The 20235-nt window shown below is 30.8% G+C and overlaps 1 protein-coding gene across 2 annotated transcripts; it reads right to left on the bottom strand.

Annotated features, from left to right (window-relative positions):
• Nucleotides 1-156: 156 nt before the first annotated feature.
• LOC106661934 (heterogeneous nuclear ribonucleoprotein A1-like) lies at nt 157-16786 on the bottom strand. 2 transcript variants are annotated; one of them, XR_001339798.2, is made up of 9 exons: nt 16551-16786; nt 12366-12511; nt 12175-12295; nt 11896-12103; nt 11544-11834; nt 11369-11470; nt 9686-9737; nt 2328-2525; nt 157-287 (listed from the first exon to the last, which is right to left on the bottom strand). XR_001339798.2 is itself a non-coding variant. In XM_014385700.2 (8 exons), exons 1-7 carry the CDS (start codon nt 16566-16568, stop codon nt 9694-9696), a joined length of 930 nt encoding a protein of 309 aa, XP_014241186.1. In that variant the 5' UTR covers nt 16569-16786; the 3' UTR covers nt 8518-9441; nt 9686-9693. The 2 variants fall into 2 exon arrangements, 1 of the variants encoding a protein (XP_014241186.1); XM_014385700.2 differs by lacking the exons at nt 157-287; nt 2328-2525 and adding an exon at nt 8518-9441.
• Between the last annotated feature and the right edge of the window lie 3449 nt (nt 16787-20235).

Below are 20235 nucleotides of genomic sequence, written 5' to 3'. Positions count from 1 at the left end.
TATATATTGTATATACCTACACGTTGTTCTATTTATTTCACAAGTGGGTTCCTGTATACTAAGTTTTTGAGGGTTGTTGGTGTACAACTTTCAACAGGAGAGTAGAAATAACATCAAAAAGTTTTTTTTTCTTTTTCTTTAATTAAAGCAGAGCGATAAGAAATAGGAAGTATAATTTATTAAAATCTCATCCCACCAAAAATTGGCTCTGTTGCCTTAATTTCAATTCTCTCTCAATGTATAGTTCTGAGATAACCATGAGTCACAAGTGAATCACTATCATTTGCCTAAAACAAAAATAAAATTATACATTTATATTTAAAATCTTACTAAACAAACATTTCTTGCAACATATGTATATTTTTGATGTTTAGGTATCTTATAACTTAAATGTGTGCGTCTACATACAGATATGTTTATCTGTACATTTTTTCTACATCTATTTTATATCCATCTGAAAATGTAGAAATTAAAAAATTGCACAAGTTTAATACAAATTTGTTTTAAACACTTGTATTTATTTACCCACAACTTAAATATCCTTTTTAAAAAGATAGTTCCTACTCACAGTAAGAAGCTAGGAACTATATTTTTAAAAAGGATTAAACACTGCACTCACTCCATCATTCATCAGTCCTATAACTTAAACATGCTCATTTTTATAAATAATAAATTAAAGTGATTTGATATAATAATCAGTTTTATTCTTTTTGTGGATTGTCGTTTTAGATACATTTTTCAGTAAAAATAACCAGAAATACAAGAAAAATAGAGAGAAACACAAATATGTAGTTTCATAATAATGAATAAATAGGATAACTAAGATGTCTACCAGAAGTGAGCCAAGTTGCATAGCTGAGCCGTTTTGAGATGATTAATGATAAATTTATTAGGTTTCGTGGTCCGCTTGACCAAATAAATTCTTTTCAATAAATTAAGGCTTTGGTTGAGATAAAAAAGTTATTGACACGAGTGGGATTTGAATTGAAAAATGGCAAAAAAGGAGGTAAAATTCAAAAGGTGGGGTTGAGATGGAAAGTTAGTGTCCTAGTGGATCGAAGTCACGATAGCTCAAGTGGTAGAGCGGCGACATATTTAGCTGAAGATCTTGGATTCGAATCCCGCTCGTGACACTGACTTTTTTTATCTCAACCAAAGTCTTAATTAATTGGAAATTAATGATAAATTGGGTTGTCCGGAAAATAAAGCAGGTTTTCGTGTTTTCTGGCAATTACCCCTCTGTGTAATAAACTGTTTATGTTTGATGGATTATTCTTTTATACGAATGTCAACACTTTTTAATCCTAATCCAAACATTTGTTTGTCTACCTCAGTAGCATTTCATTACTTGGAAATAATCTTTACTAAGATGTCAACACTTGATTTTTGCATAATTGCGTTTTACAAGTTGAAACTCGGTCGGACCCAAACAGCCAGAAGCATTACAAAGTCTGTGGCAATGCCAGGTGTGAGTGAGAGCACCGATCAGATATGCTTTCAAAAATTTTGAGAGAGAGACTTTTGCCTTGAAGAGAAAGATTGTGGAATCTTCCCTACATGACGTTCTACGGTAAGCTTTGGCCTAAGGAAATCCCAGAGAAACTGTAAGAACTTACAGAGAATCTTTCAGTTAGTAAATCGACCATTGTTATGAAGTTGCCACTTCTTTGCCGAAAAAAGAAATGAGCCTTTTCTGGATAGAATTGTTACTTGTGATGAAAAATGGATTCTCTACAATAACAGCAGACGTTCTGGACAGTGGCTCCACTGAAGCCTTCAATTCATCAAAAAAGGTGACCCTTTGATGGGCTTCATTTAGGCTAATTTACTAAAGCTTTATTAACCCTGTTGAAACAATAACACCGAATTGTATTGCTTTCAAATTGAAACAATGCACTACAAACTGGCATTACTGAAGCTAATTTTGGTCAACCTCATTGGGAGAAGTGTATTGAGAGTGATGGAGGGTAATTTTAATTAATAAAAAGTGTTTAAAATCAGTTATTTAAATGTTTTTATAGCCATAAACCTGCATTATTTTCCAGACAATCCAATAATATAATTACCAAAAGCTCAACAATTAATCAATTTGACTCAATTCAATTAGGCAATTTTTCATCGCTAATCATTTCAGAATATTCCTCCGGAAGTTTAAACAATGCTAAGGTTTAAAGTTAATAACAAAATACAACCCTTAAGGGACATGTCAAGCTGATTAAGGGTTTTGTTTGTAAATTTCAAAACAAACAGATTTATAACATGTAGATGTTTATGAATAATTAGGATGATATAAATTCATCAGTGATGTATGTGTATTTCAATTTTACCTCGGTTATGTAGGGTTTTAAATATTCTTATGGTTGAAATAATGCAGTTTTCGCCAATTTTGTTTTCTTTGGCAACCAATTTTATCATCAGATGAATTCCTTCTTAACCTAATGGACCAACCATTTCTTGACTGTCCTGTCCAGGCATCAAATGTTTATTTGATTTACAAATAGAAATGAGCTTCTCTTATTTCCTCACTGTAATAAAAAACAAAAGCAAAAATACATTATAATGAGAAATTTTACTTCCCAAATATTATTTTCACAGATGTAAATATATTAACACATAAACACCTAATAAAATTAAATTTCATGCGCATATTGTGTTTGTAATTAAAATAAAGAGAATTAAGTGAACCCATCAATGACCATATAATTCTTAGATTAAGAAAAATATAGTGATGATACAACTTTAAGATGACATTGCAATTTTAACAAATATACTTTAAAATTTAAAAGGTGGCGTAAAATCACATATGCTGAAAATATCAAAGTTATTTGGCTACAAAAATATGTGGACTCAACTAACTTCTGTCTGCTCATTTTGTCTCAGTTTCAACAGGCTGGAGCACTAATTCTAACAGGAGGAGTGCACTTTCCACAGTTTGGACATATAAATTAAGTCTTTATTATATTTCGTGGTCCGATTGACCAAATAATTTCTTTCAATTAATTATATTCATTCAATACCTTACATAAAGATTATTAAGTATTACAATTAATACAAATTACGGTCAATTCACAATAATTTGATTGTTTCACTTAATGGTTTTAGTCTTAGTTTTATCTATAACACTAGTGGTAACAGAATTAAAAAAATAAATTTAAAAATAATTTGCATAATAATAATGATGATAAAAATAATGCATGATAATTAAATAAAATAAGAAATTTGTAACATCATAAACAAGATTATTTGGAGAACGTGAGATGCGGTCTGGTGTGACGTAATGACACGATAATGAAAATGTTTTTCTAAAACCTATGTCACACCAGACCGCATCTCACGTTCTCCAAATAACAATTAACTAATGGTCACTAAACACCACACATTTCTACACCATGGACAAGTTTGGCCAACTTCCATTATCCTAATCTCAGCTTGGTCTCACAGTTTTTGTCTATCAAAGGTATATAGGTTTTTTGCCAAATTCAATTTTCACATGGACCATTATGATAAGAGGCATTTAAGCCACAAAGTATTACAATTGCCAATTTACTTCAATTTTGGCTAGGCTGATATAGCAATTGCAAACTGAATTTGTAACAACTGCCTGACAGTGTGAGAAACTCAACTCAGCAAAAGTGAATTCAGAACAAATTAAGGTTCTAGGTACCAACACACCCAGCCAAAGAAAAGACCCCCATAAAATAAAAATCACATGATCTTGGGATAAGTTAAGTGAGGAATAAAGTTGAGTAATGTTTTAAAGTTAGGTTTCCACTGATGAAACTCACTTGCAGTGTTTGTACAACTGTTTCGCAAAACTTGTCTCACATTATGGAGACATAGCCCGGACTACAAATGGCGCGAGGATGTTTTGGGGTAAACCGAACGACTGTCAGTTTTTCAGTGCGCATCAAAGTGTTTTGTGTTGTTTGTTTCACTCCGTGTGAATGCACTTGTCTCGTGTATGAAAATGAACCAGGAGGTGTACATTCGACTTTCCAAATGTATCACAGCTACTGATTTTTGTGGGATGCTAAGTATAAAACTCATCATTAAAAGAACTAGAGAGAGGATATGTGGAAGGAAATTAATATCAAAATGGGACAAACTGTCGGTACTCTTAAAGCGAAAATGAAACTCTGATTCTTTGGTCCACCAATGGCTTTTTTTTTTGTTTAAACCTTGTTTTGCCTCGTGGACATGGTTAACCTGAGACGATGTTTCGCGAGTAATTCTCACGTTTAATTGCGCAAGTGATTTTTTTCATGCAGTAGAAATCCAACGACATTTTTGTTCGCTAAACCAAAAGACCAAATGTTTTGTACAAAAAATGCACACAAATCATAATAATTAGACCATAAATTTTATTTTAATGACATTATTAATTTTGGTAATTAATTATTAATTTAATTATTGATTTCGACTTTCAAGCTTTCAGTTCAGAGTTCACCATCAGGTTGAAGGAGTTTCACACATGGCTCTTGTGAAATGACAATTCATGTAGAGACGTGTTTGTAAATCCTTCAAGCTGATCATGAGCCTTTAATGCTCGAAATCAGGATCGTTGTAAACAACAAATTTATGAAAAGAACCAATTTAACAAAAGTAACTCCAGTTAAATTTTATTTTACGATCCATGAAAGTCGAAATATTCAGGAGTAACATGTAGCTTTTCATCGATACAACACTTTCACCGATATCGATATCGTGATGTTTTTTTATGCTAATATGGTCGGGTGTCAGTGTCCAAATTATGATTTCAAATTCTGTTTGTACTATATTTTTATTGTTTCTATATAGCTCACATTCTATGATGTTATTGTTTTATGACATCAAACGAGTTGTTTTTTGTTTATTTTAATCTTTCTGTCGATATTATCGATATGGAATGTTAGCTTCCTTAACCACGACACAGCGCCACCAATTTGTGTACGACTGCCGGGGTTAGCACTTAGCACGGTTAAACACAGACAAGTCGAGAACCTTAAAATTTATGATATTGTCGTCACTATCGCAACCATGCTCGCGTTTTCTTTAAAACTGCAGCCCATCTCACAGATGCATAAAGTGTTCAATACAGGCTAAAATTCCTATTCAGGGAATTTTTGTTTAGCCCTGTAAATTGAGATGGTTTAGGCTTTTTTTACCTTAGAATTATGATACTTCACCTTAAGCGAAAATACTGTAACAAAACTACTTTTCACAAAATAACTCATTGTATTTAAGTTTTCTTCTTCGTTAGTACCTCTAGATTAGATTTTTGGTCTATTACAAATCTAAAATTACTACTTTCAGTTCTATCAAGTTTAACTTTGCCTGTTGCTTATGAACAAATGCTTTGACATTTCAAAACAGACTTAAAATGGTTTATTAAAATGTACAAGAAAAAATTAATATTTATTCAAGACTGACAATTCTATTTTTTTATTTTTCTAACCGACAAAGACACAACCGGCAAGAAGAAAGAAATATGCAATTTCTTCTTAAAAATTAATAAACAATCTAATTTCCCACCATTTTTAAATGGTTCAATGATCTACCTCAATAATTCTTAGGAAACTGCCTTTTAAGAGGAGAAAAAATTTAATTAAGAATAAGTTAATTCGGCGATGGTGTGCCACTAAATTTCTAATGAATAGTAATCTCTAATGAATTAAAATCAAAACTTGCCCAGAGTAATAACCTATTTTCCAAAATGAAACAAAGTTTAAAACAAATTCTTATTTTAGTACCTTTTAAAAAAATCCATTACAGTTCGTGGTCCGATTGACCAATTAACATTTTTCAATTAAATTCACTAAAGTCATTTGTTGCCGAGAATCAAATAGATTACACCACATTTGAAAAATGGCAAAAAGGAGGGAAAATCCGAGAGGTGGCCAAGGCCGGTCTTGGGTTCGAATCCCGCTCATGACACTGACTTTATCTTTTAAAAAATGTTGAAGTTTATGCACAAAGAACCTAAGTGTCAAATAAACTACAAATAATAACATGAAATATTGTTAGGAAGATAGATTCTACCCGGTGACATACACCACAAGGTCAGATCTCATCACTCTGATTCTGATATAAAAAATAAATTATATTTATCGTTAGTTATTTTCAATTTGGAAGAAGGGGCAAATGAAAGAAAGAGTACTTGTTCAGATATCAGTAAGGATGCAGTTATCGACCAGCAGTATTGCTCACATTAATAATGCGGGAGGTTTAGGAGCTAACAAACAGCTGGGGTCATCACCAGTCATCCGCATGTTTTTACTTCTTTTTTTTTGGTCTTTCATACGTTCATAGCGTCTCAGTCTGCTCTTATATGAAACCAGTCGATATCCTAAAATGCTAGCCTCTCTTTTGTACTTCAGATTGCCAACTGCAGAATAGACACAAAATCCACTCCATTCTCGCTAATAACTTACTTTTACTCTCCAGACCTCACACATTCACCCCAAAAACTCGACTTGTCTCAAGATGCCTAATTCAATCGTTCAGATTATACTGCTTATGATGATTATAATTAGTAAAAACAACTCCACCCACTTAGTTAAAAATAAAAGAAACCTTGCTTCCTATATCCATTTTAAAAATATTATACTCCCTTTAAATTAAAAATCATGTAACATTTCAAACTAACATAATCACAATTAAAAAATAAATAAATTGCAATTTACTGTCCAATGAAAAGCTGGGTGTTGTAAAAAATGCAAAGCAAAAAGTTGAATAATAATTATTCCAAACTTTTCAAAAATATTGGCATCTCTTTCTCTCTCTCCCATTATGTTCAATTCAATGGTAATGAATTCACAGGGTACAAACTATAATCAAAAGCATTCCTAAAATTGTTGATGCTTTCACAGACCAAAACAGCGAGGATGAGGAGGAAATGACAAAATTATATGAACTTGTAATGACCTCGTAGACCTCAACAAAAAAATCTTACGAAGACATGTTTATTTAAAAATAACTGCTTAAAAAGCATAATTTAAAACAAAGCAATTTGTACAGAATCAACATACCCAATGTCTTTTTACAACTTCAATAAAAGGTGTTATTTAACCAGTATTGGCTGCCATGTAATCAACTGGATCGCCAAAAAAAAAAAAAAAAAAAAAAAAAAAAAAAAAAAAAAAAAAAAAAAAAAAAAAAAAAAAAAAAAAAAAAAAAAAAAAAAAAAAAAAAAAAAAAAAAAAAAAAAAAAAAAAAAAAAAAAAAAAAAAAAAAAAAAAAAAAAAAAAAAAAAAAAAAAAAAAAAAAAAAAAAAAAAAAAAAAAAAAAAAAAAAAAAAAAAAAAAAAAAAAAAAAAAAAAAAAAAAAAAAAAAAAAAAAAAAAAAAAAAAAAAAAAAAAAAAAAAAAAAAAAAAAAAAAAAAAAAAAAAAAAAAAAAAAAAAAAAAAAAAAAAAAAAAAAAAAACAACGAAATATGTAGCTAATTCTAAATTACATACTTGTACCAAATAAATGCTTACTTATTTAATAAAAAACAGCATATTTTTGATCAATATGGCATGAACATGGATCATATTGGTTTACTGTTTTGTATTGTTAATATGAATAATACTTGTGGCACCAACAACAGAACAAATCAAAATAAAGCTAATAAATTTATTCAAAATGAAATACTCGAATGTATTAGCCCATTAATAGTACAGTTATGCTCAGATGTAATTTTAAAAGTATCAACTTATATTTTCTTTGGTTTTTTTATTATTTCCAAGTTTTATCCGTCAAACTTTAGTTAAAAAAAGAGGGTTTTATGCTATGGTCAAGTGGTTAGGGCATCAACCTCTGAGTCCGACACCAATTTTGCTACTTCTATTGTAATAAATGATTTAAAAATTAACATACCTTATGTAATATGGGAAACAAAGCCATTTAAAAAACTTTCAACTACCTTTTTTGTCATTACTGCAAGACGCCATTAAATAAATTTAAGGTTTGGCAAAAAAAGTTCATTATAAAATCAGCTTGTTAAATGTTACAGAATTATTATTTAATTTAAGAAAAATAATTAATTATTAACCCACCTATTAATGTAGTATAATCATGAAGAAAACTAAACAAGTGAAGATTCATATTGCCTCAAATACATCAGTTAAAAATTTCCATTTTGTTGGGCTTAATGTTCCTCTACGTATCCAGTGTTTAAAATGTCACATTTTAAGACAGGCTAAAGATGATCCTATCTGTCTGCAGAGAATTTAAACCTTTAGACTAATATTAATTATAGATTTAGGCTATCACTTGTATATTGGTGGAAAAATGGATGTAAATGGACTGGACAGAAAGCAGGAAAGAAAACTTGTTCCATCTATTTTCACACTCCAAATCAAAATGTCAAAAAAAGTGTTATGAATACAGTGATTTGAACATGATCTATACAAAAAATAACAAAAGTTCATAATGAAACCAATGTGCATATTATTTTAAAATAATTTTATTGTATAGTATTTTAATTTTTTATATGCACTTGAGACATTTAAAAAATAACCATGTGGAAGGTTTAGATAGAATTATAAACATAATATGTAACTTGTTCATACTTTTTTATAGTGGTTTTCATTAAATCGACACATATACAAATAATATTCTAATTGAGCTAAGCAATATTTCCAAAACAAAATAATTTGTCTAATGCAATAAATATGATTTAGAAGAACTAAAATAAATTGTAAACCCAATAATTAAGTAACTGCAAACAATAAATTGTAATATATCAATAAAAAATTAATTTGTACAAGTCCTGTGGTCACATGTGCCCCAAAAATTAAATAAAATTCGATTAAATGTTTTAAATGACAAATTATCCTAGTTGAGATTGATTCAATATCTTTACTATATCAATTAGTTAAATTCAATTAAATTTCTCTTCTCTCATATGTTCAGGAATATTTGTGACAGACTAAAAAGAAAACACTCACTCTCACTCACACACCTGTTTATTTTAGCACGTATAATTAATTCTTTCTACCTTAATTAATATTTTTAAATAAGTCTATTATGTGATAATATGGATGTCAAGGGGGAGAGAGATAGAGAATTTTTATCGTTTTTAAATGTATAACAGTTTTAATGTTTTTCAAGTAAAAATGATTTATAATTTCATATTTGTAAATATAAAAAATTTTTTTTAGACAAGTAGAAAAGGCTTTTCCAACCTAAAATACACATACACACAAAAAAAGCAACTATCTCTTGTAATTTTCTTTTCAATATCGAGAAAACATTGTTAATAATACATAAAAATATTAGTGCAAAGGGTCTCTGTACAAATTTGCAACACAAAAGAAGTGTGCTCAAAATAAAAATGGAATTACACCAATTTGTCACACAATTTCTTAAATTAAATCTTGGATATAAATTAGTATTTAAATGCCATGTGCTCCTATTTACAAAAAATTGCTCCTTCTTGGTCTGGAAAAGGCCTAGTTTAAACGGGATCCATCCTAAGACCTAAATAATAGTAAGTAAAACAAAAATTAATATCTATAAAAGATTTAAAACCTTGAAAGAGTGTTGAAAAAAATCTTAATCCACTAATAAAAGAGAACTAATTATTTGTCTCATCAAGCATTTTAATTTGGCAAAATAATTAAATTTGGTTTGTTTGAAATGTAAAAAAACTAATAATTTGACACATGCATTTTTAAATAAAAAGTGGGGGAAAAAGAGAGAAAAAAAGCTATTTTGAACTTACTTGTTACATTAGTATCGATTATTCCAAGACGATCCTCCTCCATACCCTCCTCCTAGAAACATGTTTTCTTATCATATTGTCTAATTTTAAAATTGAGTTTCAGATATTTTAATAGTATTGCTAAAAGCTTATAAATATGGTATGATGTATAAAAATTTATTTTAGTACAAAACTGAACTGTCCCAAATATTAAGGCCACTAAAATGAAATGTAATACGAATGTAAGAAACTTTTTTTTAAAAATTTAGATTAAAAACTATTAGCATTATAAATTTTCTGTACATAAACAACTAGACTATTTTCTAAACTTTTAACTTTTTTCTGTATTAAGGACTATGTGAAAAATTAATGTAGTCCAAAAAAAAATAAAAAAATAGGAATATTAAAATTTACATTATTATTATGCATTTGCTTAAAAGCATAATTAATAAAAATAAACAATTAATTTAGTTGTGAATGCTTCATATTTTTTAGGGTTACAACATAAGTGGTGGTTTTGAGAGAAGCATTTAACGTGCTGATTTTTTTCACAGCTGACATTTTCGTAGCCTGGTTGGTTTCACCATTCTACCAGATATATAGCTAATCAGCCTCATTCATGTCGTTTTCCAATATTGTAAATGATTTTAATTACTTATAATTTTTTAATCTATATATATTACGCAGGGCGGGTGACCAGGACCCGAGGGGTTAAAAGCCTAGGTAGGCCCGTACCTCATTTTTTAATCTAACAACTTGGTTGAGATGAAAGAGCAAATGTCACAAGCGGGATTCGAACCCACGACCTTTGGCTCAAAATGCTGCTGCTACACTTGTTTTTTCGTCTCAATCAAGATCTTAGATTTAAAAAAGTATAATTAGTTAAAACAATTATTATGATCACTAAATGCATATATGGTTTTCCATTATAGTGAAATATATTATTATTATTTATTAGTGCAATGGACGAGGAGTAGTAGTAAGTATTTCTGGTGTCCCTGCTGTATTACTGATGGAAAAGAAGAACGAAAAATAGGAGGATTTTCCTAATTGTGTTAAAAAACAGAAAAAAAGGACACTTCAATAATTTGCCCCCCCCCCCTTATGTCCCATAGATATGGAAGCTTCTCTATTTCACTAATTTATTTCTCCATGTCAATTTTTTGCTTAAAAAAAAAAAAAGTTGATAACCGTTTTGAAAACAGCTACCTGTGGCTCTACTAATGTAATGCTACATAACCATTCCACAATAGGCGTTTTCAAAACCAACTCCTTGGGGTCATCTATTTGACCCACCGACTCTGTTTCAAAACTGCCATATGGCGTCTACGGCACCTTCACCCACTCTCAATAAATGAATGACCCATCAACTCAATTTTCCTCTCAGTAAATGCTTCGGGTCAAAACTGCTCCTTGTGTCAGCACTTACTGATAAATTACAAAACTATATAACAAGAATATTCTCTCCAGTCATTGTGTAAACGTATATGCTATAATAAAGCATTGATCCATGCTATTTGATCGTGATAACGTATAACTGCAAGCTGGAAAAATTTCCTGTAGTTGGTTGTACAATGTAAAATATAACCCACCAATTATCACATTTTTAATTTTACACAAAAACATTCAATTTTCATTAGATAATAATAAAGCTCATTTCAACAGCATGGCAATGTATATAAGTGCATATTCTTCATTACATACCATAAGGTGCAGTTCTTTGGCTAGTGTTGTAGTTGTTGCGCATTGGTCCACCTCCATAACCCTGTTGATATCCTCCATTCCAGCCAGAATTTCCACCACCACCTAGAAAAATAAAATTGGAATAATTTATTTATAATATTGTTAGTCAAAGTGTATGATTAAATAAATGTATTACCATAAGACTGATCTTGCCAACCTTGTCCCCCACTACTTTGTGACCAACCATTTCCTGGAGCATCCCATGGCCCGTTAGAACTTCCATATCCATTGGTGCCGCCCCAACTGTTTCCGCCAGCATTACCATTCCAGTTAGAACCTGACTGTCCTCGACCACCACCACCACCACCACCTCCTCCTCGCCCTCCTGATAATCCCCTCGGTCCACGACCACTTCCACTATTGTTATCTTTAACAACAGCTTTTTTAACAGTCACACCTTTTCCGTTTATCGAATGATCTTTCCTCACTGCAACGATTCAAGCCATAAAATTTCTATAAATTGTTTACATTTTAATTTGAAAACTTACATAAAGCTTTGTCTACAGGATCATAATCATCAAATTCGATGAAAGCGAACCCTTTCCTATTCCCTGTAGCTTTATCCATAACAATATTAATACCGACAATCGTTCCAAATGTACCAAAATATTCTCTTAAATCTGCCTCAGACTGTTCTTTCAATCCACCGACAAACATCTTTTTAACATTGACATTGGCAGTGGAACCTGAACTTTCCTGTAAAGTCACATAAATTTAAATTTATAACAACGTCAGAAAATAAAAAATATATATACAAAATTCCTTACATCTCTAGGGACAGCTCGTTTAGAATCAACCTGCCTCCCGTCAATCTTATGCGGCCTATTTTTCATAGCTTCGTCAACCATGCTAGACATTGCATAAGTCACAAAACCAAAGCCCCTCGACCTGAAAACACCAAAATTATTAAATTGTGTACAGTATACAAAAAACAACTATGCAAAACAGGAAAACTTACTTTTGGGTTTGTGGGTGCTTCATGACAACTACATCTACAATCTCACCCCATTGTTCATAAAACGATTTCAGAGACTGATCTGTCGTTCTGTAGTCCAAGCCTCCAATAAACAATTTTCTGAATTGTTCACCTTCTGGGTTATTGTCCTGGAAAATAAACTATTTCCATTACAAACATGCTCAATGCAACACATTAAAAAATTTTGTTATGCAAAAACAAAAACTAAGGTAAAATTTAAGAATAATAATAAAGACTAAATTCCTCTAATAAACCATTTTAAAAACAAAGCTTCAATTTCTGCTAGGGTTGAACCATTGCTTCTGACATCCAATCACAACAGGAAATATATTCTCAAAAGCCCTGGTTTTTCAGATATTAAACTATTATTCACAGAGAACAAAATTAACTTACTTTGCTGTTAGATTGCCAGTTTCTAAAGGTAAAATGCAATTTATCACAATTTGTAACTTGCTACGGTCAAAAGTTCCCACCAAATCTTAAGAGTTTAAATTAGAATGATGTATTTAAAAAATAATAATTATTTTTTTTGCTTGACCATTGGTAAAAATTTATTTTTGAAACCAATAAATTTGGTTAATATAGTTGTACTTTTAAACAAAAATGTTTTTCACATCGAGAAAGGCGACACCCGTATGGTCTAATTTCCTCTTGTTCGAAGGCAATGCTCTCAACTGGTACTATTTTGTTAGTTTCTTAACCAAGGCCAAAGTCTGTTGAACAGATAGCTCATTCCAATTCTCAGAGATGGAATGACCAGAGAAATTAAAAGGGGAAAACTGAAAGGAGTCACACGTCACTCCATGAATTGTCATTTCACAAGAGAGCCATGTGTGAAACTCCTTCAACCTGATGATGAGCGTTTAATGCTCAAAAATCGAAATCCGGTCGTTGTAAGCAACAAATTGTGAGTAGAACCATCATTTACAAAAAGTGAGTCTACATATTCATTCCACCTTCAACTCTAATTGTAGTTATACCAATGGATTTTTAATTACTTTTTGAAATAAAATACATTATATTACATTGATCAAATCTAATTAATCATTGCTTTATCGATTGTCCTAAGTAGTCATCAACAGCAGAACAATAGTATCACATCTTGCTAAAACAAAACCAAATTCTGATTATGAATAATCAGTCATTAAATTTTTTTTAAATAAAGTTTATTGTTTTTATTATTTTTATTTGTTGTTTTAACAAAATATTTGTTCTTCCAGTTTAGCAACAAAAATGTATCTTAAGGTGGGTTTCCACTGTGCAACTAAACATTAGAATTATTTGCGAAGCGCCATCTTGGGTTAACCATTTCCACGAGGCGAAACAAAGTGAGCCACCAGTGGCGCGAGACAAGCATTTAAAACTACACAAACTGCTACATCAGCATTTGTTATCATGGCAATAATTTATGTAAAGAAGAAAACGCTGTTGGTGGATCAAAGTCGGCAAACCACATTAGTTTTCATTTTCACTTTAAGAGTACTGACAATTTGATGGTAATTTCCTTCCACACATCCTCATCCTCTCTCTTGTTCTGATCAGTTTTATCTTTACCATCTCACAAAAATTGGTACCTGTGATACATTCAGATAAGTCCTGGTTCATTCTCATACTCGTGATAAGTACATTTACATATTACAAAGTTTTGACTTATTGAATAAAATGGATCTATTTTAATTTCCTAAATTTTCAAAGTGAATATCCATTCTCTTGACATTTGTAGTTATGGAAAAGCTGTAAAAAAACTAAGATTCCTTTATGTACAATTTCAAATTTAAGGTATAATTTTAGTGGTCAAAAGACTGATACAAATAATGGTGCTAAACTAAGCGTGTGTACATGATAAATAGAAAAATTATTTTGAAAATTTATTTTCCTTTTAACAAAAGTATTTTTCTTAAATTTTTAAATCTTGAATTCTTCATCATACCCTCTAAACTGTGAAGTAGGTTTAGAAAAACATTTTCTTTATTGTGAGTCCACATGAGATGACATGTTTCATGAGTGATTTTTGCACAGTGAAAACCCAGCTTTCGGATGGAATGGTTTATGTTCCAATGTTACATGGCTTGTAATTCATTTTTAAATTACTATATATAATAAATGGCTGGAAAGCATGGTTCTACTCACAAACTGGTTTGGATCTCTTTTTCAAACATGACATACTTATCAACAGACTATGCAAGTAATCATTGAGGTTTTCCAAGCATATTACAAAGTTTTGACTTATTGAATAAAATGGATCTATTTTAATTTCCTAAATTTTCAAAGTGAATATCTATTCTCGTGACATTGCAGAGACATCGGACCAACATGGTGCTTCAAGAGAACCAGCAAGACTTTTACGAGGGAAGGATCAAATTTTGAATAAATTTTAATATTGCTGAATGAACTCAGTAAGGAAGAAGCTGGTTTTGGCGATATTTTTGATGATGAAGAGACCAAACCAACTATACCTACCTGCCTTTGCTTATGCGACATTTGTGGTTATGGAAAAGCTGTAAAAAAACTAAGATTCCTTTATGTACAATTTCAAATTTAAGGTATAATTTTAGTGGTCAAAAGACTGATACAAATAATGGTGCTAAACTAAGCGTATGTACATGATAAATAGAAAAATTATTTTGAAAATTTATTTTCCTCTTAACAAAAGTATTTTTCTTAAATTTTTAAATCTTGAATTCTTCATCATACCTTCTAAACTGTGATGTAGGTTTAGAAAAACATTTTCTTTATTGTGCCAATGTTTTGACTTTATTTAGATCATCTTCAGGGTTCAAAGTGTGTGAATAAAGTTCGAAACATTGGCACAATAAAGAAAATTAATCCATATTTGTTTAGTAGTCATAATTGACCATATTAATTATCCCAATTACTTATTCTTTTCATTTAAGGTTTTTGGCTGAGATGAAAACTTAGTGTCACGAACGGGATTTGAACCCTTTGAAAGATGGCAAATTCGACCGGTTGTAGGTTGAGATGGGAAGTTGGTGTCCGAGGGGATTAAGTCATAATAGCTAAAGTAGTTAGAGCAACGGCGTATTCAGCTGAAAGTCGTGGGTTCGAATCCCACTCGTGACACTAAGTTTTCATCTCAGCCAAAAACCTTAGATGAAAAGAATAATTAATAGGAATAAATAAAATGTTTTTCTAAACCTACATCACACTAGACTGCATCTCATGATCTCCAAATAATCGTAAAAGTAAATTACACATAAAACTGAAAAAGGCTAGGAAACAAAAACCGGTAATGGGTCTGTCAGAACAAACGTCCGAAGTATGAAGGAACAGTATGGGTTAAGCTTTTTGATCGCTACTTTTTTACTACCCTTACTAACTCTTAAAAAATTAGTCCAAGAAAGATTCAGGGAAGAGAGGAAAGCTAGTGGTAAAAAAAGGTGGTTCGAGGCAAACTCCAACAATTGAGGGTAGATTCTAGGCCAGAATTTTTAGAAACTCAAGAAAAGGGGACAGTGAGAGGTTTCGGAGAGGAGGCAGATTTGAGAGGAAAAGAGTTCTGTCTGGCCATCCCTCGGATATAAAAGTAGAAAAGGCCTAAAGTAATCCGAGATTCATTCATGGTGTTGGACATTTTGGATTTTTTCTACAGCAGCCCTTGTTCGTTTTGGACAAGGACACCAGCGTGTAGACATTACACACCTACGGCTAAGGTTGTAGGTTCGAATCCCGCTCGTGACACTAACTTTTTCATCTCAACCAAGACCTTAGATTAAAAGTATAATTAATTAAAATGCTTAATACGGTCAATTATGACTGCTAAACATATATGGATTATTTTAAAGTTGAAATAAAACCGTTTGTAATGTATTTGTTTGTGTCTTTACAATAAGAGCGATCGAGTTACTTTCATAACGCGAGCGGAAAATAAGTAAAAGCGGTTCCAACTAACAACAACTAGACATGTGGCGGTCCGCCTTGTAAAATAACAATTAAATGTTTTGATTTTTAATTAAAAAAGGCAAGAAATTAATTAAATCTTTAGAAAAAAATCTAAATACGTATTATTGACGGAATACGTATTAAAATTTTAAATGTGATGATGGAAAGTGGGACCGACGCTATCCGTTCCCATGTTGGTTTTAACCTCCAGCCGGTAAAAGCGCGATGCCTCACAAAAATAAATTACTCTTTAATTTATTTACTCACATTTTGCGATTTGCCCATTCTGTCAATGTTCTGGAGTCGAAACGAAGTAAACGGAAGAAAAACGGACGAGGAGAGATCGAAATTGTGCGTCGGCCGGACAAACGAGAAAAAAAACACCAGCACGAAATTCAACTAGAATGGCGACTGTCGCCGGTCTGCGTCGGGAATTCCTTTGTGGATTGTGCACCGTGAGGGCGAGTCGCGGCGAGCGGTTCCGAGGGCGGCGAGCGGCCGTTGCAGTGTTGCCGAGGCGCCGAGGACCAGTCCGATTCGAAATCCCCTGCGCCCTCGACTACGACGACTTTCCCATCCGTTAAATTTGTCGAAGAATTCGTTTCTAACAAAAGAGAATAATACTATAATTAACAGAACGCATACTGTTGCTGAAATTAAAACGGGTTTAATCTTAAATAAATTATACCCAAATTAATTTTTAGCCTTGACGAATGTGATTCTGAACAAGAGGACCAATATGAATGTAGAATGTAGAAGGCCGAACCTCTAAAAACTAAACTGGTCAAAAAAAGAAAAAACTTGATTATTTAAGCAGCGTAAAGACTTCTTAAGAAGATTTGGTTTTTAAACCCTGGCCGGTGGGCTTTCAAACTGAAAATATTAAAAAGCTCGCTTTTTTCCGTCACGCAGAAAAAGTTTGCTCGAATGAATGTAGAGTTCTTGGCTCTATATAGAGAGCGTATAGGAATGCCATTCGATTTGGAAATTGTGCTTGAGCAGTGATTATCTGGGTCCTCCGTGTGTTGGAGGAAACAGGGTTGTTTTAACAATATAATAATAATATATTATTATTTTTATGTAATGTCTTGGTTGAGATGAAAAAGCTAGCAGGATTCGAACCCACGACCTTCGGCTTCGAATCTCGACGACGCTAGCTTTTTCATCTCAGCCAAGACCTTACATAAAAAGAATAATTAATTGAAATAAGTAATTTGGTCAATTAGACCACTCAAAATAAATGGATTAATAAATAACAATACATTTTACAGAATTAATCAATTAATTAAAATAAAAGTGTTTATATATAGAATATTATTCACTTTATGAAAAATATAAAGTATATAAAATATAACAATATAAACATAGAACAGAGAAAACAAATAAAAAATTACTTAAGTATTAAACAATATAAGTAAGAAAATAGTTTAAAAGAATGCTTCATATAAACATACCTAAAAAACATTACATTTTTCATTATTAAATTTAAAAATTTTAAATTGTCATTGAAAATTAATATAAAATATATTAAACTATTATATCAATGATATTAGAAAACAATTATATAAAAATACATTGATTAAGTAAGTAAAAATAAGTGTATTTTGTGCATACTTGTTTTAATTATATTCAGTTAAAAATTCTAATTAGAAATAATATAAACTAAAAATTCTCACGGCTCTCAACATGACAGACAAGAATGGCACAATTACACAGAAGACAAACACTTAGTGAGTAGAAATACTTTTATTGAATATAAAAAAATATACTTTGCATTGTATAAATTCACTTTTCCACATCCAAAATGTAATTGTAATATATAAACAATGTTTGTAAATCCCAGGCCCTGAAGATGATCTCAATAAAGAAAATGTTTTTCTGAAACCTACATCACACCAGACCGCATCTCACGATTTCTAAATAAATATCGATTAACGATCACTAATCACCACACGTTTTTCTAAAACCTATGTCACACCAGACGATATCTCACGACTTCCAAATAATCATTACGTAACAGTCACTAAACACTGCACATTGTAAATTGATATAACATATTTTAAAATATTAAATAAATAATATTAGAAAACAATTATTAAAAATATATTGTTCAAGTAAGTAAAAATAAGTGCATTTTGTGCATACTTTGTGTAATTGTATTCAGTTAAAAATTTTAATTAGAAATAATATAAAGTAAAATATGGAAATATGCATTATACATACTTTTCATATGAATTGTTACTATCTAATACAGTTAGTTTTATGTATCTAACATGTGAATGTATTTATTGGCATGAATGTGTAGTGGGAGGGGGTGAAGGCAGAATATCCTCAATTAGATTTGTAATGCAAGGGTGTCTCTCTAATTAATGCATTAACTTCACTAGCACATTCTATGCGCCAAATGTAAGAAAAAAACACCAAATTAAATTGAAAGTTTTAAAAATGAAATAAAATAAAACCTTTCTAGAACTTTCAATTTAATTTTTAATTTTCAAGAAACATTCAATAAACACCAAAAAACATATAAAAAAGAGACAATAGCCAGTAAACAACCAAAGTACATTGATTTTTTTTGTGTGCTTTTTTATTAGGTCTAAGTTGGGTTTTACAACTTCTGTATTGTTGTTCTTTTGTTCTCTTTTGACTGTGCTTAGTGGTGGATATTTTTTTCCAAATTTGGTTATTTGCTATGTTTACTGTTTCTGCTTTATGTGTCTCGTTTCATTTTTCTTTCTTTTTGTGCTTTATTATTAAGTAAAAGTTGGGATATAAATTTTCTCCAGGACAACTTTTTCAAAAATAGTAGTAGTTCCAGAGCTATGAGTAGATTTATGATGAAAATCGAAGATAGTTAAAAAAAAGCTGAATATTTGCGAAAGGGTTGATAATCGGACCATATTTCATACATACTTTTTGTTTGCTGTAAGTTGTAGAAGTACCTGATCCACTTTGTCGTACAAGTAGTGAATCACCCTGTATAGTGGAAAACAGTGTTGAAAAAGTTTGAATTACTGATTTCTAAAAGTTGTTCAATGTTTTTGTTTTTGCAAATACATAGTTCATTTATTTTGAAAAATACCCTGCTCATCCTTGCCGATTTGACCCGTTTGATGCTTTAAACATTTGTTTGCACTTTCAAACACATTGAAGATGGCAATAAGCTGAAACGTGTCTGACAAATTGACTCGGCGTCACAATCAGAAATGACCAAACTACTGATAAATTAAATGTATAATTAATTATGGTCATCAGATTGTGAGACAATCCCATAAATACAGCAATTAATATAGTGAAATGCCCAATTACTTCTGTCAAAATGAAATGATTGGGAACGGGCAAGGTACAGGTAAATTAACCCATAGACAAATTGTAAATTTTTTTTCTTAAAAAAAATAAAAAAATACTAAATCTTTAAAAACCTGGTAAATTTAAAATTAGTAAAAAAAACTAAATTTCCAACCTCTTTGAAAAAATTCTCTCTAGAGCTTGTCAAATTTCATAAAAAAACTTCATTTATAAAGTTTTGCACTGGAATAGAATTTTCTTTAGTTACATTGAACCGAAATGCTGAAATTTTATGCTAAATGAGAAAAAAAGTGGTGGTGTGAAAAAAAGGGTAATTGGGTTAATCTAATAACTATTTCCTAACATAAACTTAATGAAAAGCACAAAGAAAATGAAATAAAACACACAAAGAGACAATGGCTAACAACCAAAGCAGAAAAACAAAATATCTACACTAAACAGGGACTGCAGAAATTGTAAAACCAACTTTAACCAATAAAAAAGCACAAAAAAATAGAAAAATTCTACATAATATGGTTGTTCACGATATTTATTGTCTCTCTTTTGTTTCATTTTTATATAGATTTTTTTAAAATTAAAAATTAAAAAATTCAAGTATAAGCAGGTGATGCATTGTTTTTCCTATAGTACGCTGAAAAATCAA

This window comes from Cimex lectularius, unplaced genomic scaffold, assembly GCF_000648675.2.
Source record: "Cimex lectularius strain Harlan isolate CLEC.00 unplaced genomic scaffold, Clec_2.1 scaffold57, whole genome shotgun sequence".
Classification (NCBI taxonomy): Eukaryota; Metazoa; Arthropoda; class Insecta; order Hemiptera; family Cimicidae; genus Cimex; species Cimex lectularius.
This window is presented reverse-complemented; position numbering and strand designations above follow the sequence as displayed.